Here is a 26,851-nt window from a genome sequence, read left to right as displayed (position 1 = left end):
AACGAGCTAAAAGTTTGTATTTGAATTAAACTTCAGAACCATTCTATCATCTGCTGTGCCGTAGCTAAAAAAAAGAAAAGAAAAAAAAGTGTATATTATTGGCTTTAAAACAGTATTATCTCCATCCATACACGTGTTATACAAAGATGATCAATCGAAATGTTTTAACTACATCGCTATACTTACAATACAGCAGGTTAATCTTAAAACAGCCTCATCTTTATTTGTGTTTCACCAAGATGATCACTTGAAATGTTTTAGCTACATCGCTATACTTACAATACAGCAGGTTAATCTTAAAACAGCCTTATCTTTATTTGTGTTTCACCAAGATGATCACTTGAAATGTTTTAGCTACATCGGTATATTTACAATACAGCAGGTTAACCTTAAAACAGCCTCATCTTTGTATGTGTTTCACCAAGATGATCACTTGAAATGTTTTAGCTACATCGCTATACTTACAATACAGCAGGTTAACCTTAAAACAGTCTTATCTTTATATGTGTTTCACCAAAATGATCAATACGTCTGTGGCTGCTGTTTTAACTGAAATCAAACAGAATTTTTATTATTATCTACAGAACAGACACTCACTTATGGTCTTTTATCCCCTGATCCACAATCCACACTATAACATGTATTTATGTTAAAAAGTTTTACAAGTACATATTTACATTAATCTAAAGAGAAAATAATTATTCTATGCTCTTATCTGTTTAGTCATATTATTTAACAGTTCTACCCGAAAAGTGTTTAAAGTGGAACCATGACATCACAACTACAACTCTTATAAATATCATAAAGGTTGTCGTATTCATTAAACTATGCCATCACAACAGTGACACCTATTGATATCAAGCAGCCCTTAAAGGACTTTCCAATTAATAACGTAAATATTATCCAATAACTTGAATAATGACATGATATCCATGACACCTGTTAATAAGCAGCTGGCCTTAATGAGCTATGTAACTAATATCGTAAAGGTTTTCCGACTTGCTGAACTATGACACAACAACAGCGACACCTGTTGATATGGAGCTGCCTCTAGTGTACTTCCTAATTAATATCGTAAAGATTACCTTATTTGTTGAATAATGACACGATAAAAGAAATACAATTAATAAAAGTTGTATTTTCTGGGTTTCACTGGCGTTATATTTATATTGAGTCAGCATTTCTTTTTTTCATTCAGTAATCCTTGAATGTATCATGGCAGTTGAACTAAATACGTGATCAGTTTAAAATTCTTGTTGTTCACTATTTGTTTATGTAGGATACACATTTTACGGATTTTGTATGTCTTTAAGATATGTTTATTTATTTTTTATTTTGTAATTAAAATTAATTTCTCGACTTATAAAATCAAAACATTTAATCTGCTGAAGATATTACATTATTAACATTCAATATGCAAGTTAACCTAAAGTAGCACAAAGCGATTACTAATAGTTTGAAAGAGAGATTATTTAATGAAATACGTTGTTGTTTTGAATTAAGCACAAAGCTACACAATGGGCTATCTGTGCTCTGCCCAACACGGATATCGAAACCCGGTGTTTAGCGTTATAAGTCCGCAGCCATGCCGCTGAGCCACTGGGGGTCTAGGGAAATATGTTAACAACCAATTTACAATATATAAAACTATTAGAGACAAAAATCTGTATTAAGTATAATTATCACTTGAATGTTATTTTAACGCCCCACGGCTGAATAGGCGAGCCTGTTTGGGGCAACTGAAGTGCGAACGCACGACCCTCATACCGTGAGCCGAGCTCCTTAACCACCTGGCCATGGTAGGTTGCTTTGTGTTTGTACTGGCATTAAGTAGTACAATACTGTTAAAAGTTGATAACGTTGTTTAATTACATACTAACTTAGGCTAGTTTTCAATTAATTAATCATTTTTCGAAAAGGTTTCAAACAAGGTTTAATAAAATAACTAAAATCTTATGAAAGTATATGTGTAGTTAGTATTATATGTTACATATATTACAATAAGGGGAGATCGTACCTCACGTACAAAACATTCTAGTTTCTGATATTTTGTACTTGAATACATAAAGTTTACAAAGTGTAAAAGCAGTTGTGTATGTTTAAAGTCATTACAAAAATTAAGGGACCTGCCTAGACTACTCCCGTAAGAGGTTAGATACGTAGTGTTCTGAACGAAGCTGATAGATAGCCTTGCGAGGCATCTCAGTAACTGGGAGGTTAAGCCCAAGTGGGTTAAACCTGTTTTACCACATGTGATACCCATCAAATACAAAAGACACTTTGAACCGAATGGTTTTATCAAAAATAGCAAACCGATAGACTTATCTGGTATGGGACACCACAACCAGTGAGGCTTTCAAAACCTGGGTATCGGATGTAAATATTAAAACTTGGTGATACTGGACACAGGTCCCTATTGAACAGTTTGGCGGTACCGGTGCTCTAAGTATCTATAAATCAAGGAAGACATTAGCGCAAAAAGCCTTAACACATAAATACCGCTGTCTGAAATAAGGATTTAAGGGATAACGGGTAGATTACCCCAAATACCTTCCCCCTACTCAAATGATAAAGTGATCCGTACTTTTTTACTTCTGATTTTATTTATACACAGTTTAATCAAATTAAAAAAAAAAAAGATTCCCGCGTACGCACACACGTTACTTGTTTAAGTATATATATGTAATTCAGCACGTAGCGTTGGTATTGAAAGAGCTATAATAAATTGCAAAACCGCATAAATTATTTCTTTCTTTGTTTATTTGTTAAACACAGAGATACATACTGGGTATCCGTGCTCTGCTAATCGCAGGTATTAAAACCCGAATTTTAAAGTATAAGCCATCATAATTGCGAATGAACCACTACAGTGGTCAAGCTGTATTATACCATTTACAAAAAGGAAAGATTGAAAATACCAGTTGGGAAAAGTAAAAGAAAGGTCGAAATAGAATAAAAAATAAAAACACCGTTTAGAAATGTAAAATAACACTTTAAATACATTAATATCACATCGTTATTTTAATATTTCTGCTTCCATAAAACCCTGTTAATACCGTAACACTTAATCTTATAGTCAAAAGAGTGTCATGAGAAGTTTTACGTAAAGTTTTGGTCAAGATCGTTGACATTTTGACCTAAATGATGTGATTGCAAGTGTTATAGCTGACGAGATATGGTCTAAAACGTGATTTTGAACCAACTTTATTGCATCCACAGTTTTTAATCCCAAATTACTTGTTTTTCGAACATGCTGAATAGGATTGTTCTGACAAGTTTCGTGATCCCTACCCGTTATCTAGTTTGAAAATCATCTATAAAGAGTACAGCAGCAGTTCACATATACAAGACTTTTTTTTACCCTATCTATGTGAAAAATCAAGATATGGAGAATTCTGAACTAAAAATGTCAATACGCGCACCCACTTCCATCTACACAATGCATATATATATACACACCAATAGATTAAACACCACCTCATACACATGTGCATAATATATATATATATATATTATAACATATCATCTGGATTCCTTCTGTTTTTGTTTCAGACGTAAAGCCATTAACTCATACAGTTCTTTTTTTTGGTTGCTGAATAGATTTCGATGAAGTCCAAATCATGTCTCAAAGTTAACCCAGGCGAAGAGCTAAAACTGACTGAAATGAATACTGCCACACACGGGTCTCTACAGAATAGTTACCCTAAGGCAATATATAAAACTATTTAACTAATGTCAGGTAGACAGAATATCATTACAATGTTATCTTTGTTTTGTGTAGAAAGCTGGATAAATAAATATAAATTACATTCCTATTTAAGTCGTGCCCACCATAGGAATTGAAATCTGGTTTTTAACGTTACAAGCTTTAAAACTTACAGATGAGCCGCTGGGGGATTCGTTCAATTTTTTTCATTTTAAGTATATTTCAAAATATCAATTAATTTATAAAATTTAAATAATCTATTGTAATAATACTCAGGTGTTGTCTGTCACGAAAATGCGCGTGCACAGTATAATCTAATACCCATGTGTGCGCACTTCATTTCAACAAAAGGTGGATTCAAACAAAAGGTGGATTGTTTGTCTCTTTTTTTTTAATTTCGCGAAAAGTTACACGAGGGCCATCTGCACTAGCCGTCCCTAATTTAACAGTGTAAGACTAGAGAGAAGGCAGTTATCCATCACCACCCACCACCAGCTCTTGAACTACTCTTTTACCAACGAATAGTTGGATTGACCGTCACTTTAAAACGCCCCAACGGCTGAAGGGGTGAGCATGTTTGGTGTGAAGGGGATTCGAGCCCGCGACCCTCGAATTACGAGTCGAGTGCCTTAACCATCTGGCCATGCATAAGGTGGATGTTAATATAAGTTTAGTAGACATTTGGTACAACAATACATTAAAAGCTTTTTAAGATTTTGAAAGGGAATAACATTAGATCATAGAATAACATTATAAGATTATTTGCTGATATTATTAACGACTTTTAAAGTTTAACTGTAATTAAAATAAAGCATAAAATGTACACTTATTATAGTGTTAATTTATCTCTTTTATCAATTATAGGCCGTACTTAATAATGGCTTAATTCATGTTAGGCCTAAGACAGGTGGATTAATAAATTTCGATTTCTTTCACATACTATAATTATTTTGTTTATTCTAAACATTATGTACTTAAAGAAATACTGTTGTAATGAAGTTACTAATTTAAGCGCACATATTTTGTCTTTGCTAATTTTGAAAATTAAGCATAAACTGCAGTTTAAGGGTCAAATATCCATTCTTTTCTTCTACACGAAAAGCGTTTCAAGATTGTCCTTTCCAATGTCACGACAAAAGGTATTTATTGCTTATTTTATTTAACTGACGACTCTTCCTTTCACGAAACAACGTTTCACATATCTTAAGTAAGGAAATAAAATGTACGTTACCATTAGCAACAATGTGTGAAAAAGTTTCCAGTTAAGAAACAAACGAAATAATTATTTTACGGTTGGTTCAAACATAAGCTTAAAAAGTAAATTTGTAGAAGGGAGGGAGAGCTAATGAAAGGATGAGCTCTCTTTAGTAACTACTTCCCAACTGTCAACAAAGCTAGAAAAGTTGAGTTGTTTTGAATTTATAAAGCGTGATGCACGTTTTAAGGTATTTTACCTTAATAAATATGGCATTAATTGTAAACCTGTCCTTTCGATAATGCATGTGTACAAATAATATCGTATGCTCGAAGCAAAATAACAAAAATTCATGTGTTCATATTAATGGCGCGAATAATAAAACATACATCATAAAATTAATGAAAACTTTTTTTAAGCGACTCAGAACATCACGTTTTGTTCGCTTTTGGCAGCTTTGATAAAGTTTATGCGACAGCGCCTCTGTTATCGCAGTTTATCACGAAACTACAAAAGATCCGAAACAGCTCGCAGTATATTATAATGCCAAGCTTTTATTGAAACTGTTTAAAGGTTTTCTTAAAATGTGGTGGTACTTGCTCCACGTTGTGGGAATTTATATATATATATAAACGAAACAATAGTTTGTGGTAAGAAATGCTACAGAAAAATAAAATACGCAGCACCATGTGTTGTAAGCAAAGTTGTCATGGGAACCAAATATTGTGTATGTTAAACAAATATAAATTTTAAGTCTTTTTATTTCCATCTACGTAAAATCTTCTAACTAAATTTTACCAAAGAATAATAATAAATACTAGTATTTATATTAAGATTATTTTTCCCGCAGCTACAATCAGCGAACCTTTCATTCAATGGATATATCGTACGTTTTCTAATGTTTTATAATAATAATTTATACAGTCAAAGTTAGTTATTCTGCACATCTCAGGTATTAAAGTGCCTAAGTTAGACTATTAAAAATTCCAAGTAATAAGTTGAAGTTGGAAAGATACTTTCTGTGACAGCGTAGAATAAGGGTTTGTTATTTTTAAAGGTTGTACAATACTGATGATATAAATAAAACATTTGATTAAATTATAGGTATACTGGCCATTTGTTTTTAAACACGAATTCTCACTTATTGGATCACTTCATGAAGAGCTCTAAAGTTTGTATTAAAAATTCGTGTTTCTGAGATGGAATCAAAATAGAGATTTGTAGCTTGAGAAGATAATGTATACATTATCCAATCTTTGTTCATTTATAGTCCCTAGTTGTAGGCTTGAAAATATAAATTTTTCCATTTTGATTCAACTTTTTTCTGCACTTGTTGACGATCCCTAACCCCCCTTTTCAAATTAACTCTTCTAATATTTTCCTTATGTGTGTTTTTTTAAATGTCCATTTATGGAAAATAAATTTTAAGCTGCATACTTGAATATGCGTTTATTTGACTGTTTTTGAATAGGTTACTGCTATACCGGTTTTTTCCCCACTAAACTACTACACTTAACTAATTCAAAATAAATATGAAAAAAAACAACATAATATACTGCCATGCAACTACAGCAAACAAAATGTAAAGTAGTTCTCAAAGGACCCTCTTGAATGCAAAGTTTCGTATCATCACAGATTTAATGGCCGGCTTCCATCAAAGTTACAATGTAATGTAACAAAAGACGAGCAGTAAGAAAGCAATCTCATCCGAATGGAATAATGTTTTTTCTAAGATAATGCAACACAGATTGTGCAATGTAAACATTAATGTGTTTACCTTGTTAGGTCTATGTGACATATATATACGTTCTTCAATAGTCTTTTGTGCATTAGTGTATGCTAGAATAAGGCAATACAATACATGCAAAATAGACAACAGCAACACAGCGTAAGTCGTCGTTTGTAAAAAAACATTTACAAGCGCTATCTTAACATCAACTGTTTAAAAATAGCAATAACTATATGAAATAACACTATATACAGTGGTAATAAATACTGAATATATCCTCACGATTTCAGCTAGTTATAAGAAACAGTAAAAGGAATCGCCACTGTCGACTGACTAGGGTAATCTATTATGGTTATCGTCCACTGTTAAACATTTACTGAAATATAGTCATGGAAATCCACGTAAATATAGCAAACTCGAGTAACAATGAACAACAGTGACTTGAGTAACGATATACAACAACAAAATCTGGAACCTTTCACATACTAGAGAAACACTGATTTTTTTTTATGACGGAAAGAGAGAAAATTTCGCACCACAGCAAAATTAAGAATGTGGGGTATCACAGGATATATCACATGAAATAATGTTATAGTGGAATTATAATATAGATTTGTAGCTTGAGCAAAAGCGTCAGCAGTAGATCTCTAACCTTGTTTACTTCTTTTTGTGATTCCTATTTGTAGATTTTAAATTCTCGGTTTTTAATTACTTTCTATGTTGGCTTTCTTACTGCATGGAGTAAATTAAAACACAATCCCCACTCAGCTCTTATGACATTTTACTGATAGAAAAGAATAATTTTAGCATAATATAAATACGTCTAAAGCATCGCTTTAAATAAAACTTCGTGTCTTTTAAAGTATGTTTTTAATTGAAGCAGATGGATTCATGTCTGAAGTTTCTCGGACACACGCGTAGGGTACAAAGGCAGCCAGCCGTTCAGAAAAACACCACAGCTATTATTTTAGTTACAACCACATAAATCAATTTTCAGTAAAAACTAATCGACTTTTAAACAGGTCATGGACATTCCCAGCGTTTCATACATCACACCTGTCTAGGTTTCAGTGAAAAATATTCTACCTATTTTCTTGTAGGTTTGTGAAATTCCCAGTTTTCCCCTAAAGAAGAAAGGTGTAATTTTGAAAGTGCTCGGGTTATAGGGTTTTTATTCATTTCTATTGAGGCTTCTTGAACCTACGCGAAGCAGAAATATTATCGATAATAATGTGAACAAATGAGCACATTTTGATTTTGTCTGTAATTGTGACTCATGATGACCTGTGGTACAGGGTGCTCGTGGGTTGCAGGTTTAAATCCCGTCCGTCATGAAACATTCTCACCCTTTCAACCGTGGGAGCGTAATGATGTAACGGTCAGTCGCATTTTCAGTTGTTCGTAAAGATAAGCCCAAGAGTTGGTAGTGTCTGCTGTTGACCAACTGAATTTCTTTTGGTCTATTATTTTTAAATTAGGGACAGCCAACGCAGATAGTCATGGAGTGAGTTTTCACAAAATTAAACAAACAAACATTATGGAAATCACATTTTCAGTACCCTAAGTGGCTTAGCGGTAAGTCTGAAGCCTTATAACAATAAAACTGGAAGGTTTATTTATTTGTTTGTTTTTAAATTTCGCGCAAAGCTACTCGAGGGCTATCTAATCTAAATTAGATCTAAATGCAGTATAACCTAAATACGCATGTGTGTGCACTTGTTTGTTTGTTTTGAATTTCGCGCAAAGCTACTTGAGGGCTATCTGCATTAGCCGTCCCTAATTTAGCAGTGTAAGACTAGAGGGATGGCAACTAGTCATCACCACCCACCGCCAACGCTTGGGCTACTCTTTTGCCAACGAATAGTGGGATTGGCCGTCACATCATAACGCCCCCACGGCTGGGAGTGCGAGCATGTTTGGTGAGACCGGGATTCGAACCCGCGACCCTCGGATTACGAGTTGAACGCCTTAACACGCTTAGCCATGCCGGGCCAGAGTGCGCACTTCAATTCAACGACATAAACAAAAGATGGATTGTTTGTCTTTTTTTTTATTTCGCGAAAAGCTACACGAGGACTATCTGCACTTGCCATTCTTAATTTAACAGTGTAAGGCTAGAAGGAAGGCAGCTGGCCATCACCACTCACCGCCAACTCTTTACCAACGAATAGTTGGATTGACCGTCATATTATAACGCCCCCACAGTTGAAAGGTCGAACATGTTTGGTGCGACCGGGATTCGAACCCGCTACCCTCGGATTACGAGCCAAACGCTTTAACCCACTTGGCCATGCCGGGCCGAAAACCGGAAGACACAGAACAGATGGCTTCGTACATAGTAACGAACGGCCAAGTTATTAAAATCACTCATTTAACCAGAAATAGTCTACTCAACACATTACCAGTGTATAATTCGTTTTTTATTTGATATATTGGTGATAGTAAAAGGTTAAATTTACTTTCTTACGAAGTGAAGAGAATTCTGACTTAAAACGATAGATTTTTTTATAGCGAATTCGTAAAAAGCTGTTTGTTTTTTAATTTCGCGCAAAGCTACTCGAGGGCTATCTGTGCTAGCCGTCCCTAATTTTGCAGTGTAAGACTAGAGGGAAGGCAGCTAGTCATCATCACCCACCGCCAACTCTTGGTCTACTCTTTTACCAACGAATAGTGGGATTGACCGTCACATTATAACGCCCCCACGGCTGAAAAGGCGAGCATGTTTGGTGCGACGGGGATGCGAACCCGCGACTCTCAGATTACGGGTCGCACGCCTTAACCCACCTGGCCATGCCGGGCCTGCAAAAAGCTACACCAAAGACATCTGCATTAGATGTCCCTAATTTTGAACTGGCCGACTCGATGGAGGGCAACTAGTCGATAGTATCCACCAACAACTATTGGGCTATTCTAATCGAATAATGGGAATTGTTCATCACTCTTATAATACACCTATAACTCCGAAGTGCCAAGTGTGATTTTACTGCAACGAGACATCAGATTCACAGACCACCACACTAACCACTAAGCCATTAGCATGTTTTAAAAAAATATATAGTTTATTCAAATCAATTGTAAATAGTTATTTGGTTTATCTCCTTAAAGAAAATATTGTTAGCGATAATCCAATATGTTTTATTTTTCTTAGTAACGATAAACAAAACGTAATGTTGTGAAATGAGGTACGCTTAATTAAAAGGAAATAAGTATTAAATTACACGCACTAATGCTACGCCTGAATAATAAAACAGCTTTTCTCTTGATAATCCCCGTCGCGCCAAACGTGGGGCGTTATAACGTGCGGTCAATCCCACTTTTCGTTGGTAAAATAGTAGCCCAAGAGTTGGCGGTGGGTGGTGATGACTAGCTGCCTTCCCTCTAGTCTTACACTGCAAAATTAGGGACGGCTAGCACAGATAGCCCTCGAGTAACTTTGCGCGAAATTAAAAAACCAAAAAAAACTCTCTTGAGAAATGACATCCAAGTCTGGAACGTACAATAAAGTTCAGATTTATCTTTGTGAAATGAAAAGTGGAAGTGGAAAACACCAAGTAGAAAAACGAAAACCCCATTTTAAAGAACAAATAATAATAATACCACAAAAGTAATACAAATTATTGCTGTGATTCGCAGCTATCAAATGACATTGAGTTTGATTCTTCTTTTTTATTAAACATCATCTCAACAGCAAACGCACATATAATTAATAGTTTATACCATCATGCTCCTCCTAGCGACAAACAAATAAAACGTAATATAAATAGATAAATGGACATTTAATTACCGTACATCGCTAACAAATATGCGAAAAAATATTAGTGCCCAAGGATATAGTAATAATGGGAATCATTGATTCTACCTTTTGCGTTTATTATTATTATTATTATATAAAAAAGATAAAACATAGCTTATCCATTTAATTTACAATATTTTTATATGCGGACGTTGACTTCTGTTATTGCAAGAGTTTGATGTCACAGAAAGATCACAGTTAACATTGGTAAAATTATTGATAGCTAGGGTTAGGCCAACACAGGGAGAGTTAATTAAGATAAATGACTTGTGCACAATCAAAACAGACCGGCATGACCAGGTGGATAAGGCACTAGCCTCTTAATCTGAGGGTCGCGTGTTCGAATTCTCGTCACACCAAACATGCTCGCCCTTTCAGCCGTGGGGGCGTTATAGTATGACGATCACTCCCACTATTCGTTGGTAAAAGAGTAGTCCAAGAGTTGGCGATGGGTGGTGATGACTAGTTCCTTTCCCTCTAGTCTTACACTGCTAAATTAGGGACGGCTAGTGCAGATAGCCCTCGAGTAGCTTTGCGCGAAATTCAAAACATACAAACAAACGTAGTTATTTGAAAGACGCATATTACGTACAGCAAATGGGTAATGCTTTTTGAAACGTTATTTATAAATACGCATACAGAAATAAATTTTTACATAAATCTACTGCTGTTAAAATGAAATAACTGAAACGTTCGAATTTTTGTCTGTAGTCTTCCCTTACTGTGTCAGTGATAAGTTTGTTTGTTTTTTTTACTTACAAGGCTAAAATCCACGATTCGACTCCCTGCTGTGAGATAAATGCAGTATGTAGATTTATGCTAAACAACAACAACCGTTTATGACTCTCTATATAAAAACGTACAGTAAAAGTAAGCTTAATCATTTACAAATACCATTTATTCCACACTAATGTATAAGACACATATATACAGGTGTGTGTTTCTTCTACATTAGTGGGAAATAAAGGGTATTCTGCAATAAAAAAACTACACATATAAAACACATAGCTATAAATGCTGCTACGCTTGATTTGAAAATAAATTATCAAAACAAACAAAACTTAAAATTTGGTTACACAGATGGGATGTGACCTGGGACGTCATTATAACATACTTTTTGCAGTTTTGCTCAAACTATTTTTTTCTATATCACCATAAAAGTCCCGTAACTCCATAGATACAACTCTGTTTGTTTGTTTTGTTTTTGGAATTTCGCGCAAAGCTACTCGGGAGCTATCTGCGCTAGCCGTCCCTAATTTAGCAATGTAAGACTGGAGGAAAACAGCTACTCATCACCACCCACCGCCGACTCTTAGCCTACTCTTTTACCAACGGATTACCGTCACATTATAACGCCCCCAGGGCTAAAAGGGTGAGCATGTTTGGTGCGACGAGAATTCGAACTCGCGACTCTTGGATTACGAGTCGAACGCCTTAACCACCTACCCGTGCCGAGCTATACAACTCTGATACCTCACCACATCCATAATATATGCATACCATCTCATCTTAGCGCTGATATCTATCTCCCCTTACCTGATACAGTAAAACTTTATACTTTTGTAACTCTGGTACCTACATGTTCCACATTAGTTTTAATAAGTTTCTGTCGCTCTAGTATATCAGTAGAGATAACCAAACCAAAATACTAGAAATGAGTATCAAGCTTCAAATATTGGAATAAGTGAAGCTGCGGGATATTGCGCTTCAGAAAAAAATTAATATGCAAATTGTCAGGTAACAGGTACCGACAATTTGTTTGATGACAGAAAGAACAGACAATGTGTAGCAACTGCAGTGAAGCATGGTGGAGATCTTATACAGGTATGAGCTGCACCTCAGCCAACTGTTTTGGAAATTATAAAAAATTAATGGTACCTTGACTGCTGATAGGCACAAGAAGATTGTTATTCATCGTGTCGTTCCTTCGAGAATAAGGCTTGTAGGATAGAGATTCAGCATGCATCAAATGCGAAATGATGCCTGGTAAGAAAAAAAAAACTGATGGAACACACGAAGTCCTGATTTAAATAGTGTTAAGACTGTAATGACTGAAACGGAAATTGTCGAGGTCAAATGGCAACCAAACAAACTGACCGAATTGAAAGAAGTAATGCAGAACATTTAGAGAACTCTTTCATAATTATATATTGATGTAGTTAGGGTACCATAAAAATAAGGTATGCTGCTCTATTTAATTAAAATACCTGAGCAATGCACGATATATTCACTGTTCGTTTTTATTTTGTACAGTAATCTAGTATACTAGTGAAAATGTCTCAGCTGAGTAGCTATTACTCGTTGTTTCACCCGAGCGTTTTGATTACTATTTCTTAGAGTGGTCCTATGGAAAGGTAAATAGGCAGACACAAACTGGCACAGAATGATCAGCCAGTCAGTGACTTTTTGTCTCATCTGAGGCGTCAGACCTGCGTGTGCATTGTACAACTGTGCGGGCCTCATTAAAACGGATAAATCAGATAGCAAATCAAGCGTTCGGCACCGGCATCGTAACCTCTGACTGGTTCGGCCTCTTTACCATTTTCCATTTAGACAACCCAACCGCACGTGGAGTAGATCTAGGACATCCAATCCTATGTCTTATCGTGTTAGTGGAGAGCCTTATCTTTTTTATTATTTATTTTACTGATTATTTCAGAAGATTACGCATTGTTCTTAACCTTATTACAGTCCTTCAAATATATCATTTGAAAAAATGAGTTCTTGCATTAGTCTGGTTGATCACAACCTGGTTTTCTTCTGATCGATTGAGCATGTTCAGAAATGAGTTTTTCTTATTGCTCTTTCGTTGTTAATATATTGCGTTCCTTTACTTCTATTGAGTTATTAGTCAGTCAGAGTTATTTTTCTTACTAACAACTTGTTAAGACTAATGTCTTCACACCGAGGATTAAAAAGTTAGGTTAATATCTGAGGATGAGTGAAGTTTAACTGACATTTTATTTGTGTAAATATAAAATAAAAACTGTTAATATTTTTCACCCCTTCTTCTTCCCCTGCCCCTTTAACTCTTAACAAATAACAAAATAATTACAAATTAGTATTTTATTTGCTTCCAGTTAAGCACAAAGTTACACAATGAGCTGTGTTCTGCTTACCACGGGTTTATATACTCGATATACCCATACCAGCCGTCCCGAGATACATTTTTACATCAAGTGGGTATTAACACTTTTACCGAAATGAAACAAATAATAATGTTCCGACCTTCTTAGGTCGTCTTCAACTTCAGTCACCACCAGGAGTGGATAGTTTTGTTTTATTTTTGTTGTTTCTTCACATTTTATTAATATCAATGCCGTTTAGTCTGATGCCCTTTGATTGTCAATCCAAACTCATTAGGTCATTCTCTCCAGTCTCCATACATTACAGACATTTTACTAACGAGTTATACAAAATTCTGTATTTTTGGTACCTCTGTAACAGGGAAGTTAAGTTACATATTTGGTTCAAAGATATAAGGTGTGTTGATCTCCTCTTATACTAAAGTCAAACGCTTGTGCCTAGAATGCAATAGATTACTAAACAATCCTAAAACATACAACTTTAACAACTTTCTCTCGCATTGCATAGGACTCAACAATGTATTTTAACACAGAGAAAAGGCCGTGTATAGTTCTACATATCAATTTACCTATACTAAGAGTCTTTAAAAATAATGCGCAGTTATATACTTATGTTAGGAGACTTAAAAAAAAACAATATACGATTATCTTGCAGTGAGGGAAAGCTTCACGAAAGCCTAATACCGTTTCAAGCCCTGTAAGCGTGAAGCATGTATATTACACTTTCGAAACTATTTACACTAATTTTTATCGGTTTTACCTGGTAACTTTTTTAAATTCACAACGTTTCACCAGGCTTACCTGACATTATTAGGTGGGATATAAGAAAATTCTTATATCTTACATTCGTATATCCCACACGATGATTATAGGTAAACCTGGTGAAATGTGGTGAGTAAAATAAACAAAATCTTTACTATATACAACCGTTGCGTGAATAAAAGCTCTTCATGTGTTCGAATGGGTCTTTAAAGTTGTTTAATTTCGATATGTTATTTTTAATATTATTCGTCTTTAGAATACCACTGTAATCGGGATACATTTATTGTTATTTTCTTCCTCAAGGATATCAGCATCATTATTACGATTACAGCCAAACGTTACCAGCTAATCAGTTCAATTCACTGTAATCCAGTGGTTCCCAACCAGGGGTGCGAGATAACATTTGTTTTGTCCACCTTCACCTTTATTCTTAAATAAATAATTACTGTGAGAGGTGCGAGAACATATTAAAATTTTGTAGAGGTGTGGGGCATAAAAAAGGTTGGAAACCACTGCTATAATTGATATATTGATAATTCAAAAAAAGGCTTAGAATCAAAAATGGTAAAAACTAGCAAAATAATCCTTTAAAATTCCTCATTTAGTTTAATTAAAAAGAGCTGCACTTAGGTAGCTGGTTAGTGTACCCGGACTGAGAATCCAAGAATTATTTGTTTCGCGTCCCTTTGTCTTAGAAAATCGTTTCGCCTATCAAGTACTGTATGTGGTTGCGTCAGAAGGTTGACCGTCGGATCCCACTGTTCCGTTAGCTTAGTATAACCTAAAGGTTGACATCGGGTGCTTCTGAGTAACTAGCTGCATTACCTCAAACTTATCGCTTCGAAGTTAGGGACAGCTATTTACAAATAGTGCTTATACATCTTTGGACGAAAATACTTAAATAATCAATTAATGTACTTAAAATGCTGTCACGACACTTATATGAAAGTTGTAAGGCGTGCAAAAACATTTAAAAATAGTTTTACTGCAAACGTTCATAATTTTACTTCAGGGTCATATTTAATACTGAACTAACAGTGCGTACGAAATACATTTTACTGATTGTTTGTGTGTGTGTGTTTTTCTTATGACAAAACCACAGTGGGTTATCTGCTATGTTCACGAGGGAAATCGAATCCCTAGCATCGCCGTAGTCCCAGCAGGGGGCCTGATTGCTTGCATGTAATCGCATGTTTGTAAATATGTATTTACATGTTTGCAATCTCGCTGTGTGAACATTTTTCTTCGAATAGCTTTTTTATATCGTTCCAACCCTAACTCTATCCGTAACGGTAATCCATTATCGAATAGTCAGAAATTCGCTGAGAACCAGGTGCTTCTCAATAGCAGTTTCAAGTCACATAAAAAAGTAACTTTTAAATGTAAAATAGGGGTCTCATAATAATGACGTCACTTTACATATTACCTTACCAACAGATAATTTAATTGGAATATAAAAAATATAATTGCTCAATGGCTAATCGGATGTGGGTTTTTGTAGAACTTTGATACGAAATTCTAAAATAAACCAATTATCAAATAAACACCATCCCCTTTTCCTCTCAGTGGTTCAACAGTAAGTATCTAAACGTACAACACTAAACACCAGGATTCGATACCCATGGCAGGCACAACGTAATAATCTATTGTGTATATTTGCTTTTAACGATAAACAAATAAACTGCACAGCGACCTCAAGCGAAATTTCATCCAAACGGCTAATAATTAATATACGCGAATCATAAACAACACTGAGTTCGTCGACATCAACAAACATTCCTGAACCAAATACATATCACAACATACATTTAGATGTGCTACCCTAGTTACAAGTGTGAAAACTAACAGTCAGTTTGCCTGAGGGGAGGTGAGGAGGTGAATCTGTAAACAAGTTTCTTTCTTTCTCTTTTTTTTTTCTCACATCAAAATTTTACACATTGGATTATAAAAATCTTACTGTGTTCATTAATTAAAAGACACAGCTTTTAACATTCTTATTCTGACAACACTTTAACGTGTTCTAAAACGTCCTTCGTCAACGAACAATAAGTATTGATATCAAGGCTGTACTAGGATAGGGAGAATTACCTCACGGATCGAAGACTTAAAGAGTGTGTGTGTGTTTTTTCGTATAGCAAAGCCACATCGCGCTATCTCCTGAGTCCACCGAGAGGAATTTAACCCGTGAATTTAGTGCTGTAAATTCGTAGACTTACCTCTGTACCAGCAGGGGACGACTTAGAAATAAATAAAAACACAGAATCAAAACTGGACGTTATGCTGGAAAAAACAAAATTACAAATCTCTTACTGTGACAACAACTGTTTATTCTTTTTATAAAAAACTTACTGTTATTTTGCATTATCTAAAAAACTTCAATATAAATACAGTTATGTTTTGCACTTGTTACTGTAGCCATAAGAGAAATTGCTGTGCGTAGAATATATTGTATATAAATATACTCATTACAGGATTATAAAGCAAAAAATCCGTAAAATACCAACTTTAAGATATCAAAATAAAATATTTAAAAGCAAACATCAGAAAGCAGAACCCCTAGTTACGTACGATCTAACCAATGTCATGGAAACTTCTTAAGAGCTAAGACCTGAAGTTTTGGTTCAGAATTCAAATTTCTTCAGATAAAAAAGTTAAGGTCGCAAGAGTAGCTTTGCTCTGTACATGATGTAGTTCCTAAATAATGACTCACCACACTCACAGAGAAAATCTCAAAACTGACTTCGTACCTAAAGTGAAATAATTTCTTAACATAAATTAGATAAACACTGAATTCACCCTACTCATAAAAAGAGGCAGTTTCTCAAAACTGACGTCACTCCATACCTAAAATAAAATAATTTATTAGATATAAATTCACTCCCAACAAACGTGAAAAACTGGCTCGTAAACATGGGCCTTCATGTTTTGAAAAACTCAAGTTCCTCGATGATACTCAGTTAACTTTACGTTATAGCTGAAAGTCACACACAGGAAGAATTTATTTGTAGTGATTTCAGTGTCCACAATGAAGTGAGGCATGAGGTCCCGTATGTTCTAGAGTTATCTAGTTCACCTAAAAAAGATCCATTGTTTATCTTACCAGGATATTGTTATACTCCACACTGTATGCTATCCTACAGTTTTATTTCATGTCCTCTCGGCTTGGAGCTAGGACCCTCCAAACCCATCATTTGTCTAGAATAAGCAGATGTTCACAGCAAATTTACATCTGGAAAACAGAAGGCTCGTGTAATATAACACTTACAACCGTAAAAAATAAAATTAAAATAGGGAGTTAACCTACAGCGTTTTTACTTTTCTAACAAACTATGGCCCAACAATAATAACGTTATTTCCTAGCATAAAACCCAACAATACTTAATAATCCGACAACTGGATAAGCCTTACATCTAGTAAAAACAGAAGAAAAAACACGTTTCTGTAGTGACTATATGTTATTACTAAGACAAACTTATCTAGTATGAATAAAGTCTACACCTAGAAAATAAAACACATGTGTATACATATAGTTACTTCAAACCACAACTTTGAGAGAAGTGGTTCAGGTGACTTCCTTACAAGTAGAAAAAGGTTTCGTTAATACGGTGTATAAATAGACAACATTATCTATGATAAGAGTTCTTTAAGCCTACAAGTAAAAAAGATAGGTTTATGAGAAGTTTTTATATCACCATGCATACACTAAATTATTCATATTATTTCTGTTTATTGCTCTGTGCTGACAAATGTCGAAAAGCACATTTGCTTCTGGTGCAGGGTTTTTATTCAAGATAAAGTAAAAACCAAAGACGATCATTTCGGCACTTTTTCTTTATTGTACGAAACTTTTTGTGTTTGAAAGTTGGTTATTATGATACAAATGAAATGTATCTAAAATCAGTTGCTCTTTTCAATAATGTTATTACTGCCTGGTATAGCCTCGTGCTCACTGCGTTCAACTCGCCATCTGAAGGTCGCAGCTCAAGATTCGTCGTCAAACATATTCATCCTTTCAACGCTGGGAGCATTAGTAATATGATAGTCAGTTTGTGAAATTAACTCAAGAATCATCAGTGGGTGGTATTGACTAACCACCTTCTAGTATATATAACTTCAATGTTAGGGAGATCAGCGCATGTGATTCTCGATTAACTTTTTGTGAAGTTCAACAAAGCAAACAAGCAAAATGTTATTATTTACATTTAGTAGTCGATTTGAGTTTACTCCTGCAAATACTAACTGAGCCAATGTCTTCACAATAAACAGTTACATATAAGGGATTCTTTAGTCGAGAGCTGTTTCTTTATGTTATTTCATCTTTCTCATTTGATATTTTGTCGTATTAAAAGAACATTCTAGTCACCATTCACGTTAATTTGACCTCCGTATCAGTCTTCACGTCTTGTGTCGTGTTTAGTTCTTTAAAACATAAAGTGAAATTTTTGTCGATAAAAAATTTGAGACAAAACTCAAAACAGTCAAACCATTTTACTAACGAACAAACATTTTAAAACTATTTCCATTGTTGTATTGCACTAATATGAAACTATTTACTTAATGCAACTTTGTTTTAGCAACTGGTAACAACAGCATTCCAATATAAACAGAATTAGTATCTATACTTGCCCTAAAAAGTTCACATTTTGATTTTGTTGCACAGTACGTAAATTAAATTGAATGGCGCTAATTGAACCAACACTTTATAAACAAAATAATGTTTATAAAACGCGTGTGTATCTAATTTTCAGTAAAAGTAACTAAGATTTGATCAACCAAAGACGTAGCTTAGTTGTTTGTGGACAAAAACAGGATTCAAACAAGTTTGAAAATGTTAGGTGGTTCACTTTTTTAAACACTTTAAAGCCTATTTTTATTCGTAGTGCATTTATTGTCGCTCGAGGTAATATAATCGTGAGAAAACATGCCATTCAAGTTAACATTTGCCCTATAAAAACGCAAGCAAACTGACGTCCTATTGACATACATGCAAGTTAACACTCAAGATAATTTACAGCTGTGCCAAAGGTCAGCGACCTGACTAAAAATGCACGTGACTCGAATTTTAGAGATGAAAAGAAGAACAGGTGATACGACATCTGACGTTCATTAATTTTCTAAAATCTCGCCATTTCAACTCTCACGAAAACATAAATTAGAATGTTTCGAAAACTGTTTCTAAAAAAATGTGTTGTTTTTTAATCCTTCCTGGTCATGAAAAGAATTTATATATAAAACATTTTTATCTTGATACATTTTACTTCAAACGAAGACAAACTTATAGTGATTTTGGAATGTCCGAAATCACAAGAAAAACTACATTCGTATAACGAATTTACAAAATTCCACACTCTCCCGTTGATCATTTAAACAAATCCTTCAGTTTAAATATTATCACATTTTCCTAAGCCTAACTGTTTGTTTGTAATTAAGCACAAAGCTTAATCTGTACTCTGCCCACCACTGGTATCGAAACCTGATTTTTTAACGTTGTAAGTCAGCATACAAGCCGCTGAGTGGGAGAGGTGGTGCAAAGCTTAACACCTTCAGAATGAAACGTTTTCTTTTAATTGCTGTTGATTGTGATACAAATATCCGATTCCCTTTTTAAGCAGTAAAAAAGACTCTTGTTACAATTTTACGAACGCGTCCCTGAATGAAGTACACTTTCACTTTATTTTTGCGGGAATAGTGGGAGGTTTACTATTATCATATTACCATGACATGTCCCTTTATTCAACACACTTTCTACGAGCTTCGTTACAAATCCCTAAGGAATGCGCTTAGCTGAAACACGTGGTCGGTATCGCTGGTCTCGTTCCAAAAGGTGAAATATACTGTGGCACGTGCGTTTACAAGACCAACGAAACGAAACCACAGTAAATTCTTAAAATATATAGTTTATTTAACTATAGTGGCCCATAAAAAAGTTACATATTTAGGGACTTAAACCACGCAGTGAATCGTTTATGTATTACAAAACGCTTTTGTTTGTTGCTAAGCGTAAAGCTACATAACATAAAGAGTATTGAAACCCGGTTTCTAACGTCGTAAGTCCGCAGACATATCGCTGTGCCATCTGGGAGCAAAAAATAAAAAAGTTAAATGGGATCACTGCAAAATCACTACAATGGAAAATTAAAAGTTGTCTGTGGAAAACTGGTAGAAATATTTTGGTTTAAGATGTTTAGTTATGAGCCGACCATGTTCTGGAAGTTAGTGTATCCGCGGTTACATACTTCGTGAGCCGAAAACCTGGCGGTGAAAAATATTGATTCTTTTTTGGTGTTTTAGCTCAAAATTAGGGTCAGAGAATAGGCAAATAATATCTTATAAAGTTTCGTACGTAAAACGTGAATTACGTGTTGTGTATATACATATTTATACAATACGCATGTTTACACTTTAAATTTTTAAAAGACAACAAATTTCTTATTATGAATAATTCTACATTGATAAAGCCTAACCTGTGTAACGAACTGAGTAAGCGTGTTTACTTTTATAAATCAATACACAGGAAAACTAAAACTTATAATGAGTAGAATATATTGATTCATCAGTTGGGTACCCGTGCTATTAACAGTATTTTTGCTCCCGTACCCGAGAGGTTAGGTAGGGTTAGGGCGCTTGACTCGTAATCTGTGGTTGGCGAGATCGAACCCCCGTCACACCAAACATGCTCGCCCTTTCAGCTGTGAGGGCGTTATTATGTACGTTCATTTCCACTATTCGTTGGTGAAAGAGTAGCTCAAAAGTTGGCGGTGATAACTGGCTGCCTTCCCTCTAGTCTTACACTGTTAAATTAGGAACTGCTAGCGAAAATGGCCATCGTACAGCTTAGCACGCAATTAAAAATACAAACAAAACACCCTTCTGGCTCAGTTGTAAATTTGAAGGTTTGTAATGCTAAAAACATGGTTTCGATGCCTGTGGTGGGTACAAGATCCATGGCTCATTGTGTAATTTTGCACGCAACATAAAACAAATAAACGTTATTTCTAACTGTAATTCTAATGTTAACCCACAAGATTCAGCCATCTTAGGAGATTTAAGTTACTGTTAAATACTAACAGTGGAAAAAGGTTCTTTGTGTACGTAAAGATGATAAAAAATAATAATTACCACACTCATATATCATTTTTAAACCTTTAAATTATGGTGGATAAATGACAACATTGCTGTGTTAAGATTCTTGTATCCTTTCGCTACCATATTATACGAATCGTACGGTTGAAAAACATCTCAACCCATTGAAAACGGCGTATTGCTCACTCTTATGTTGCTCAGTAGGTCGACAGTGAGCTTGTAGATTTACAACACTAAAATCCTAAGTTCGATTCCCACAGAGCGTACACAGTCTGTTGTGTTGCTTTGCTCTAAAACAAATCCAACCTATTCTTGATGACGAAAAACCCACTTAAAATAATCTGAAGATGACCTAGGGAAGTCGAAACGTTGTTCTGTCCTTTTCAATAAGTGTTAATACCCATATCAGCCGTTCTGAGATACAAACCAAACCTATCAGTTAATATGGATGTTTCGTATAATTTGTTTGACCAGATGTCTAAAACAGTCCCCAATAACATGTTTTTCGAAGATTTTAGAAGAAAGCTCATTTAGAGGCGTACTCAGAAGGGCGTTTCTCCAAGGCCACTCATAAAGCTGCAAAAGGATTAGGCGTTACAGTTGTAAATCCATGACCTAGTAAGCTGTTCTTGATCATGTAAGATACTGCGCCTGCACGTTTTATTGTAAAATAAATAAATAAAAATACTACGAGAAAACATAAAATGATTTCAGTTCCAAAAGTGACAGTTAATGTTTCTGTAGCTTAATTAATCTCAAATTTCTTCACAGATCCGAGAAATCCGACAGAAAAACCCGAACGTACTTTTTCTTAATGCAGGAGATTACTACCAGGGGACGCTATACTACACGATTCACAAATGGCGAATAGTGGCTGATTTCATGAACAGACTTGGACATGACGCTATGGTAAGTCAGAGTATGGAAACTAAACGTACTGTTTTTAAACTTTTAATCAATTTTATTTTATAAGGACATTTTTGTCACTCTAAGTACAATTTTTGTATTAAAAAAAAAAGAAGAATCGTTTAATATTTTGATAGAACATTTTAAAGGTGACAATAAATTATTAGGCATAGCCAAAAGTAATCTCCTAATAAGCTTAAAAGGACTTTGTTTTTCAGCTATCAAACTAGAAAACTAATATACATGAAGTATAACACCTAATTCAATGCTCTTTCGCACAACAGTTTGGCTTTATTACTGAACTTCCTTCAGTTGAATTATGACCAAGATAAGAATTTATTAATGGTATTATTATTTTTTAAGGGGATAAACATTGTTAAGACTTATTGTTTTCTTTTATGTATCTCCTTTTCATGTAATGAAATAAAGTCTGATATTATGGTCATGTTATGTTATCACTAACATGGTTGATCATACTACCCCTCAATGTTCTGGGTGGCGTTATCGCTTCTCCAGTGAAGAGGGGGAAAATACATAAGCAAAGTTATTTTACGTCATATATTTCTATTTCTTATTTTGTTCAACTCTACAGGTAAGATATTCCATTTTGATGTATCATTAACAATTCAGTCCTCGCATAGTGAAACAATCGACATATTTATATCCTATATATTTGTTAATAAATGATCATAGATACCACGACAGTCTCATGGTGTGATTATATCTCTTTATTTGTTCATATTAAATCCCCCTTGTCATAAAGCTAATTAAACTGGTTCTGAATTTGCCGTAAATCAAATATATAAATGCTAAGCATGAGTCTTTCCAACTTCTGTCCATATATTTATTTGTTTGTCACTCGATGTCACGAGTTTAGCTACCTTCCATTTCTAGCCAGTGAATTTCAAACGGAAAGATATCCTGTATCAAAGGAATCAAAATGGGTACAGCACATCACTAAACAGTGATGATGTTCAGTGTTACCTATTCTCTTGTCAAGTCCTTTCAACCACACATAGTTCGATAAATTGACAAACTTTTGCAACTGGTGCATTATAATTATAAATGAAATTATAATTTGTCTGATACAAGATTGCAATGTTCAGTAAGCAAGAATGTGATAATCTTATCAAGCGAATACGCACACATATACAGTCATGTGAAAAAGTTAGGACACCCTATGAAAGCCTGTGTATTTTTGTAACATTTTTGGATATATAGATATTTAATCTCAATTTCAACAATACTGAGAGATTATAGGAATATAACTAAACAATTAAACCTGAAGAAAAGACTCTTCAAGATCTTCTGTAAATGTAATTCTACAAAAATGCATATTCTAACTGAGGAAAAAGTTAGGACACCCCCACATTTATTCCCACTTAAATTGGCTCAACTCACACACAGGTGTATCACACCAGGTGCACATGATTAGAAGATCGTTACTCAACATTTTGAATGAGGCTTGTCCTATTTAAACCTCAGACAAATCACACTAGGTCTTATTTTATGGATAGGTCTTATTATCGGAGAAACACGGTATTTTCCGGACAGTGGAATGGCTGATTTCAAAATATTTTGGGATCTTTTTAAATCCCTTGCCAGACTCATAATCTGCTACAATTTTCTTTCTGAAGGCCTCAGACAGCTCTATTGCTGGACAAGCAATAGGTTTAAATAGGACAAGGCTCATTCAAAATGTTGAGTAACGATCTTCTAATCATGTGCACCTGGTGTGATACACCTGTGTGTGAGTTGAGCCAATTTAAGTGGGAATAAATGTGGGGGTGTCCTAACTTTTTCCTGTGTTAGAATATACATTTTTGTAGAATTACATTTACAAAAGATCTTGAAAAGTCTTTTCTTCAGTTTTAGTTGTTTAGTTATATTCCTATAATCTCTCAGTATTGTTGAAATTGAGATTAAATATCTATATATCCAAAAATGTTAGAAAAATACACAGGCTTTCATAGGGTGTCCTAACTTTTTCACATGACTGTATACATATATATATCAGCCATAACTCTGAACGTGTGCAACTAGAAAATTTGGTATTGGTGGACTGTAACTGATGATCGCATGTTGAGTCCTTTTGGTAGAATAAATAAAACTGTTTTGTACTTCTCAGCTATTGTAAAAAATAAGTGAATACAAGAAAAAAAAGTGAACATTTATTTTAGCAAAAGCGAAAGAGATGGTGCGAATACATCATGATGGAGTCTCTTTGTTTCCCAAGAGGGAGTGGGATAGAAGATATGAATACATGTGACCGAAGATATTTCCAACAGGGGGTATGAAAGAAGACATAAATACGAGTAACTGAAGGTTTGCCCAGCAGGGAAGCTATGAATGTGTGCGTGATGGAAACTTTTTCTAACAAGGTGAATGAAAAAAAGATATGATAATACGTGAAGGGAACTTAGTTGTTCCACGACATTTGTACTGTAACTAGAAAGGTTAAAATGTCAAGGCTTGAGCAGTAAAATGTTAGAAAGGAAAGGAGAATTCTACGATAAAGAGTGACGACAACTGGTGAAAATATAGTGACCTCTCATACCTGAAGCTGAATAGGGGGTGAAACTGTTAGAAGAAAGACTAAAAGTAAAAACGTGAAAGAGATGCAGTAACACTGCGAAGATAACAGAATCAAAGTGGTAAAGTATACAAAACAATGTCATGTAAGCAAAACTAAAAAGGTAACTTCTGACACTAAAATTAAACTTAACATCTGTAACAGTGAAATGTGGACTGTTTTCTTTTCTCCAATTAGTTTACTTCAATAATGATTTGATATATTTTAAAACTTATAATTGTTTTTGGTTACAAAAGACGATCATCTACCACAGCTTCTGCTTGTATCTAATCCTTGTAACGTTAAGCTCACGGTTATAAATACAAAATAAACTTACCTTCATGAAATATGTTTTATGCATCATGAGTTAACTATTAGAAACAAAAGAAATACGTAACGCGTTCATTATTATTGTATTGTTCCGTTTTTACAGACATAAATAATTCCTTTCTACTGGTATTCACGTTGTAAGAAAGATTCCTATGAGTAATTTTGAAAGTTTATAACGTTAAAAACAGGGTTTCGATATCCGTGGTGAAAACAGCAAAGATAGCTCATTGTTGTAACTTTGTACTTGATAAAAACAAATAAGCAGAACTGTTTGTGTGTTTTTTTATGTTTGCGTGAGAAATCTTGCCACGGCTCAGTTTTCTGGTCTCCACATAACGGTTCATAGAATATATCTGATTTGTTTTGTTTTTGTGTTTTTTATGGAAGTACAAACTTTCAGCTCATAGCACCCTCTATCAATCGATTTGAGATCTAATTGCAGCCACAGTTACTAAGGGTTCGCTCTTGTTTTTACTCACCATTTTACAAAAATCCGAGCGGCAGCGACGAGACTTGTACGTCGTATGATAATGAGTGTTATCATAATCTAATTTATAAAATAATATTCTTTTTTGTTCTGTTACATCATTTACATTTTATAGATTTGTTTGTTAAAATAATAATTGATAATGGACGGACGAATAAGCAGAAAATATCACAGATTATGTAACTGAATTTTTTTTACTTATCCTAGGCCCTGGGAAATCATGAATTCGACGACGGTATCGAAGGCCTCGTTCCTTTTTTAGAAAATGTGTCGTTTCCTGTTCTGAGTTGTAATATTAATTCAACTCTCGTCACCAGTGTCCACGGAAAGATCAAACGGTCCAAAACGGTAAAAATTAGTGACCAGATCATTGGTCTGGTGGGCTTCATCACTAAAGATACAGCCAATATCGGTAAAGTGGGTAAGGTATCCATTAAAAATTATCCAGACTTTTATAACTTATTGGAATAAATAGATTAAAAAGCGAAATACTGTTCGTAATCAATAACATCTCACGTGACGTAAAACTAACCGAGATGTCTTGTAAATATCCATCGAATGTGTAAGCATGAAAACAGCAATCTAAACACATCCCAAAATTATTATATCTATATACGTAAAACAAACTATTCACAAGTTTATTACTGCCATACAGACAACGCCCAAAACCTACACATATGGAACTCAAAATAGCTCACAGAGATCAGACCAGCACCTAGTTGTAGTGTGTGTATATATTATTATTATCATTAGCCATGTTTTTATTGATAGAAATAAAGCCTTTTCCAAAATTAGCTTTTCAAGATTATGTTCATGATTAAAGTTAGAGAAAATGTTAAGTTTATGGAGCTAACAATACACGAGTGGAAGGGAAACAGTTTCTCACGATAAAAAAATTATATTTATAAAATAATTAAAACATTGCACAATATTGTAAGAAAACAAAACACAGTTTGTAAGTATTTTGATACTAGAAATATACGACTTTAAAACACTAAAATTTGCTATTTTTCTTTAACTAAACACTCAACGTTTCGTTTACAGTTTCTTTAGGAACGTTTCGTTGGAACAAAAGCCGCAACTGACAGCACAAAGCTTCAAACTGTTTGAATAATAAATAAATTATTTGAACAATTTCAAGCTTTATACTGTCAGTTACGGTAGTGTTGTACCCCTCTGGTACAGCGGTACGTCTACGGACT

At 34.5% G+C, this 26,851-nt stretch overlaps 1 protein-coding gene across 1 annotated transcript in view; it reads left to right on the top strand.

Moving 5' to 3' along the window:
• The window catches only part of LOC143258585 (snake venom 5'-nucleotidase-like), a 71,562-nt gene that overhangs the window by 26,352 nt on the left and 18,359 nt on the right, over nt 1-26,851 (top strand). The window contains exons 2-3 of the mRNA XM_076517770.1: nt 22,126-22,263; nt 25,857-26,070. Of these exons, the coding sequence (XP_076373885.1) occupies nt 22,126-22,263; nt 25,857-26,070 (352 nt within the window). The remainder of the gene's footprint in view (nt 1-22,125; nt 22,264-25,856; nt 26,071-26,851) is intronic.

Source organism: Tachypleus tridentatus, chromosome 8 (genome assembly GCF_004210375.1).
Source record: "Tachypleus tridentatus isolate NWPU-2018 chromosome 8, ASM421037v1, whole genome shotgun sequence".
NCBI lineage: Eukaryota > Metazoa > Arthropoda > Merostomata > Xiphosura > Limulidae > Tachypleus > Tachypleus tridentatus.
Note: the sequence above shows the minus strand (reverse complement) of the source record. Positions and strands in the feature narration are given on the sequence as shown.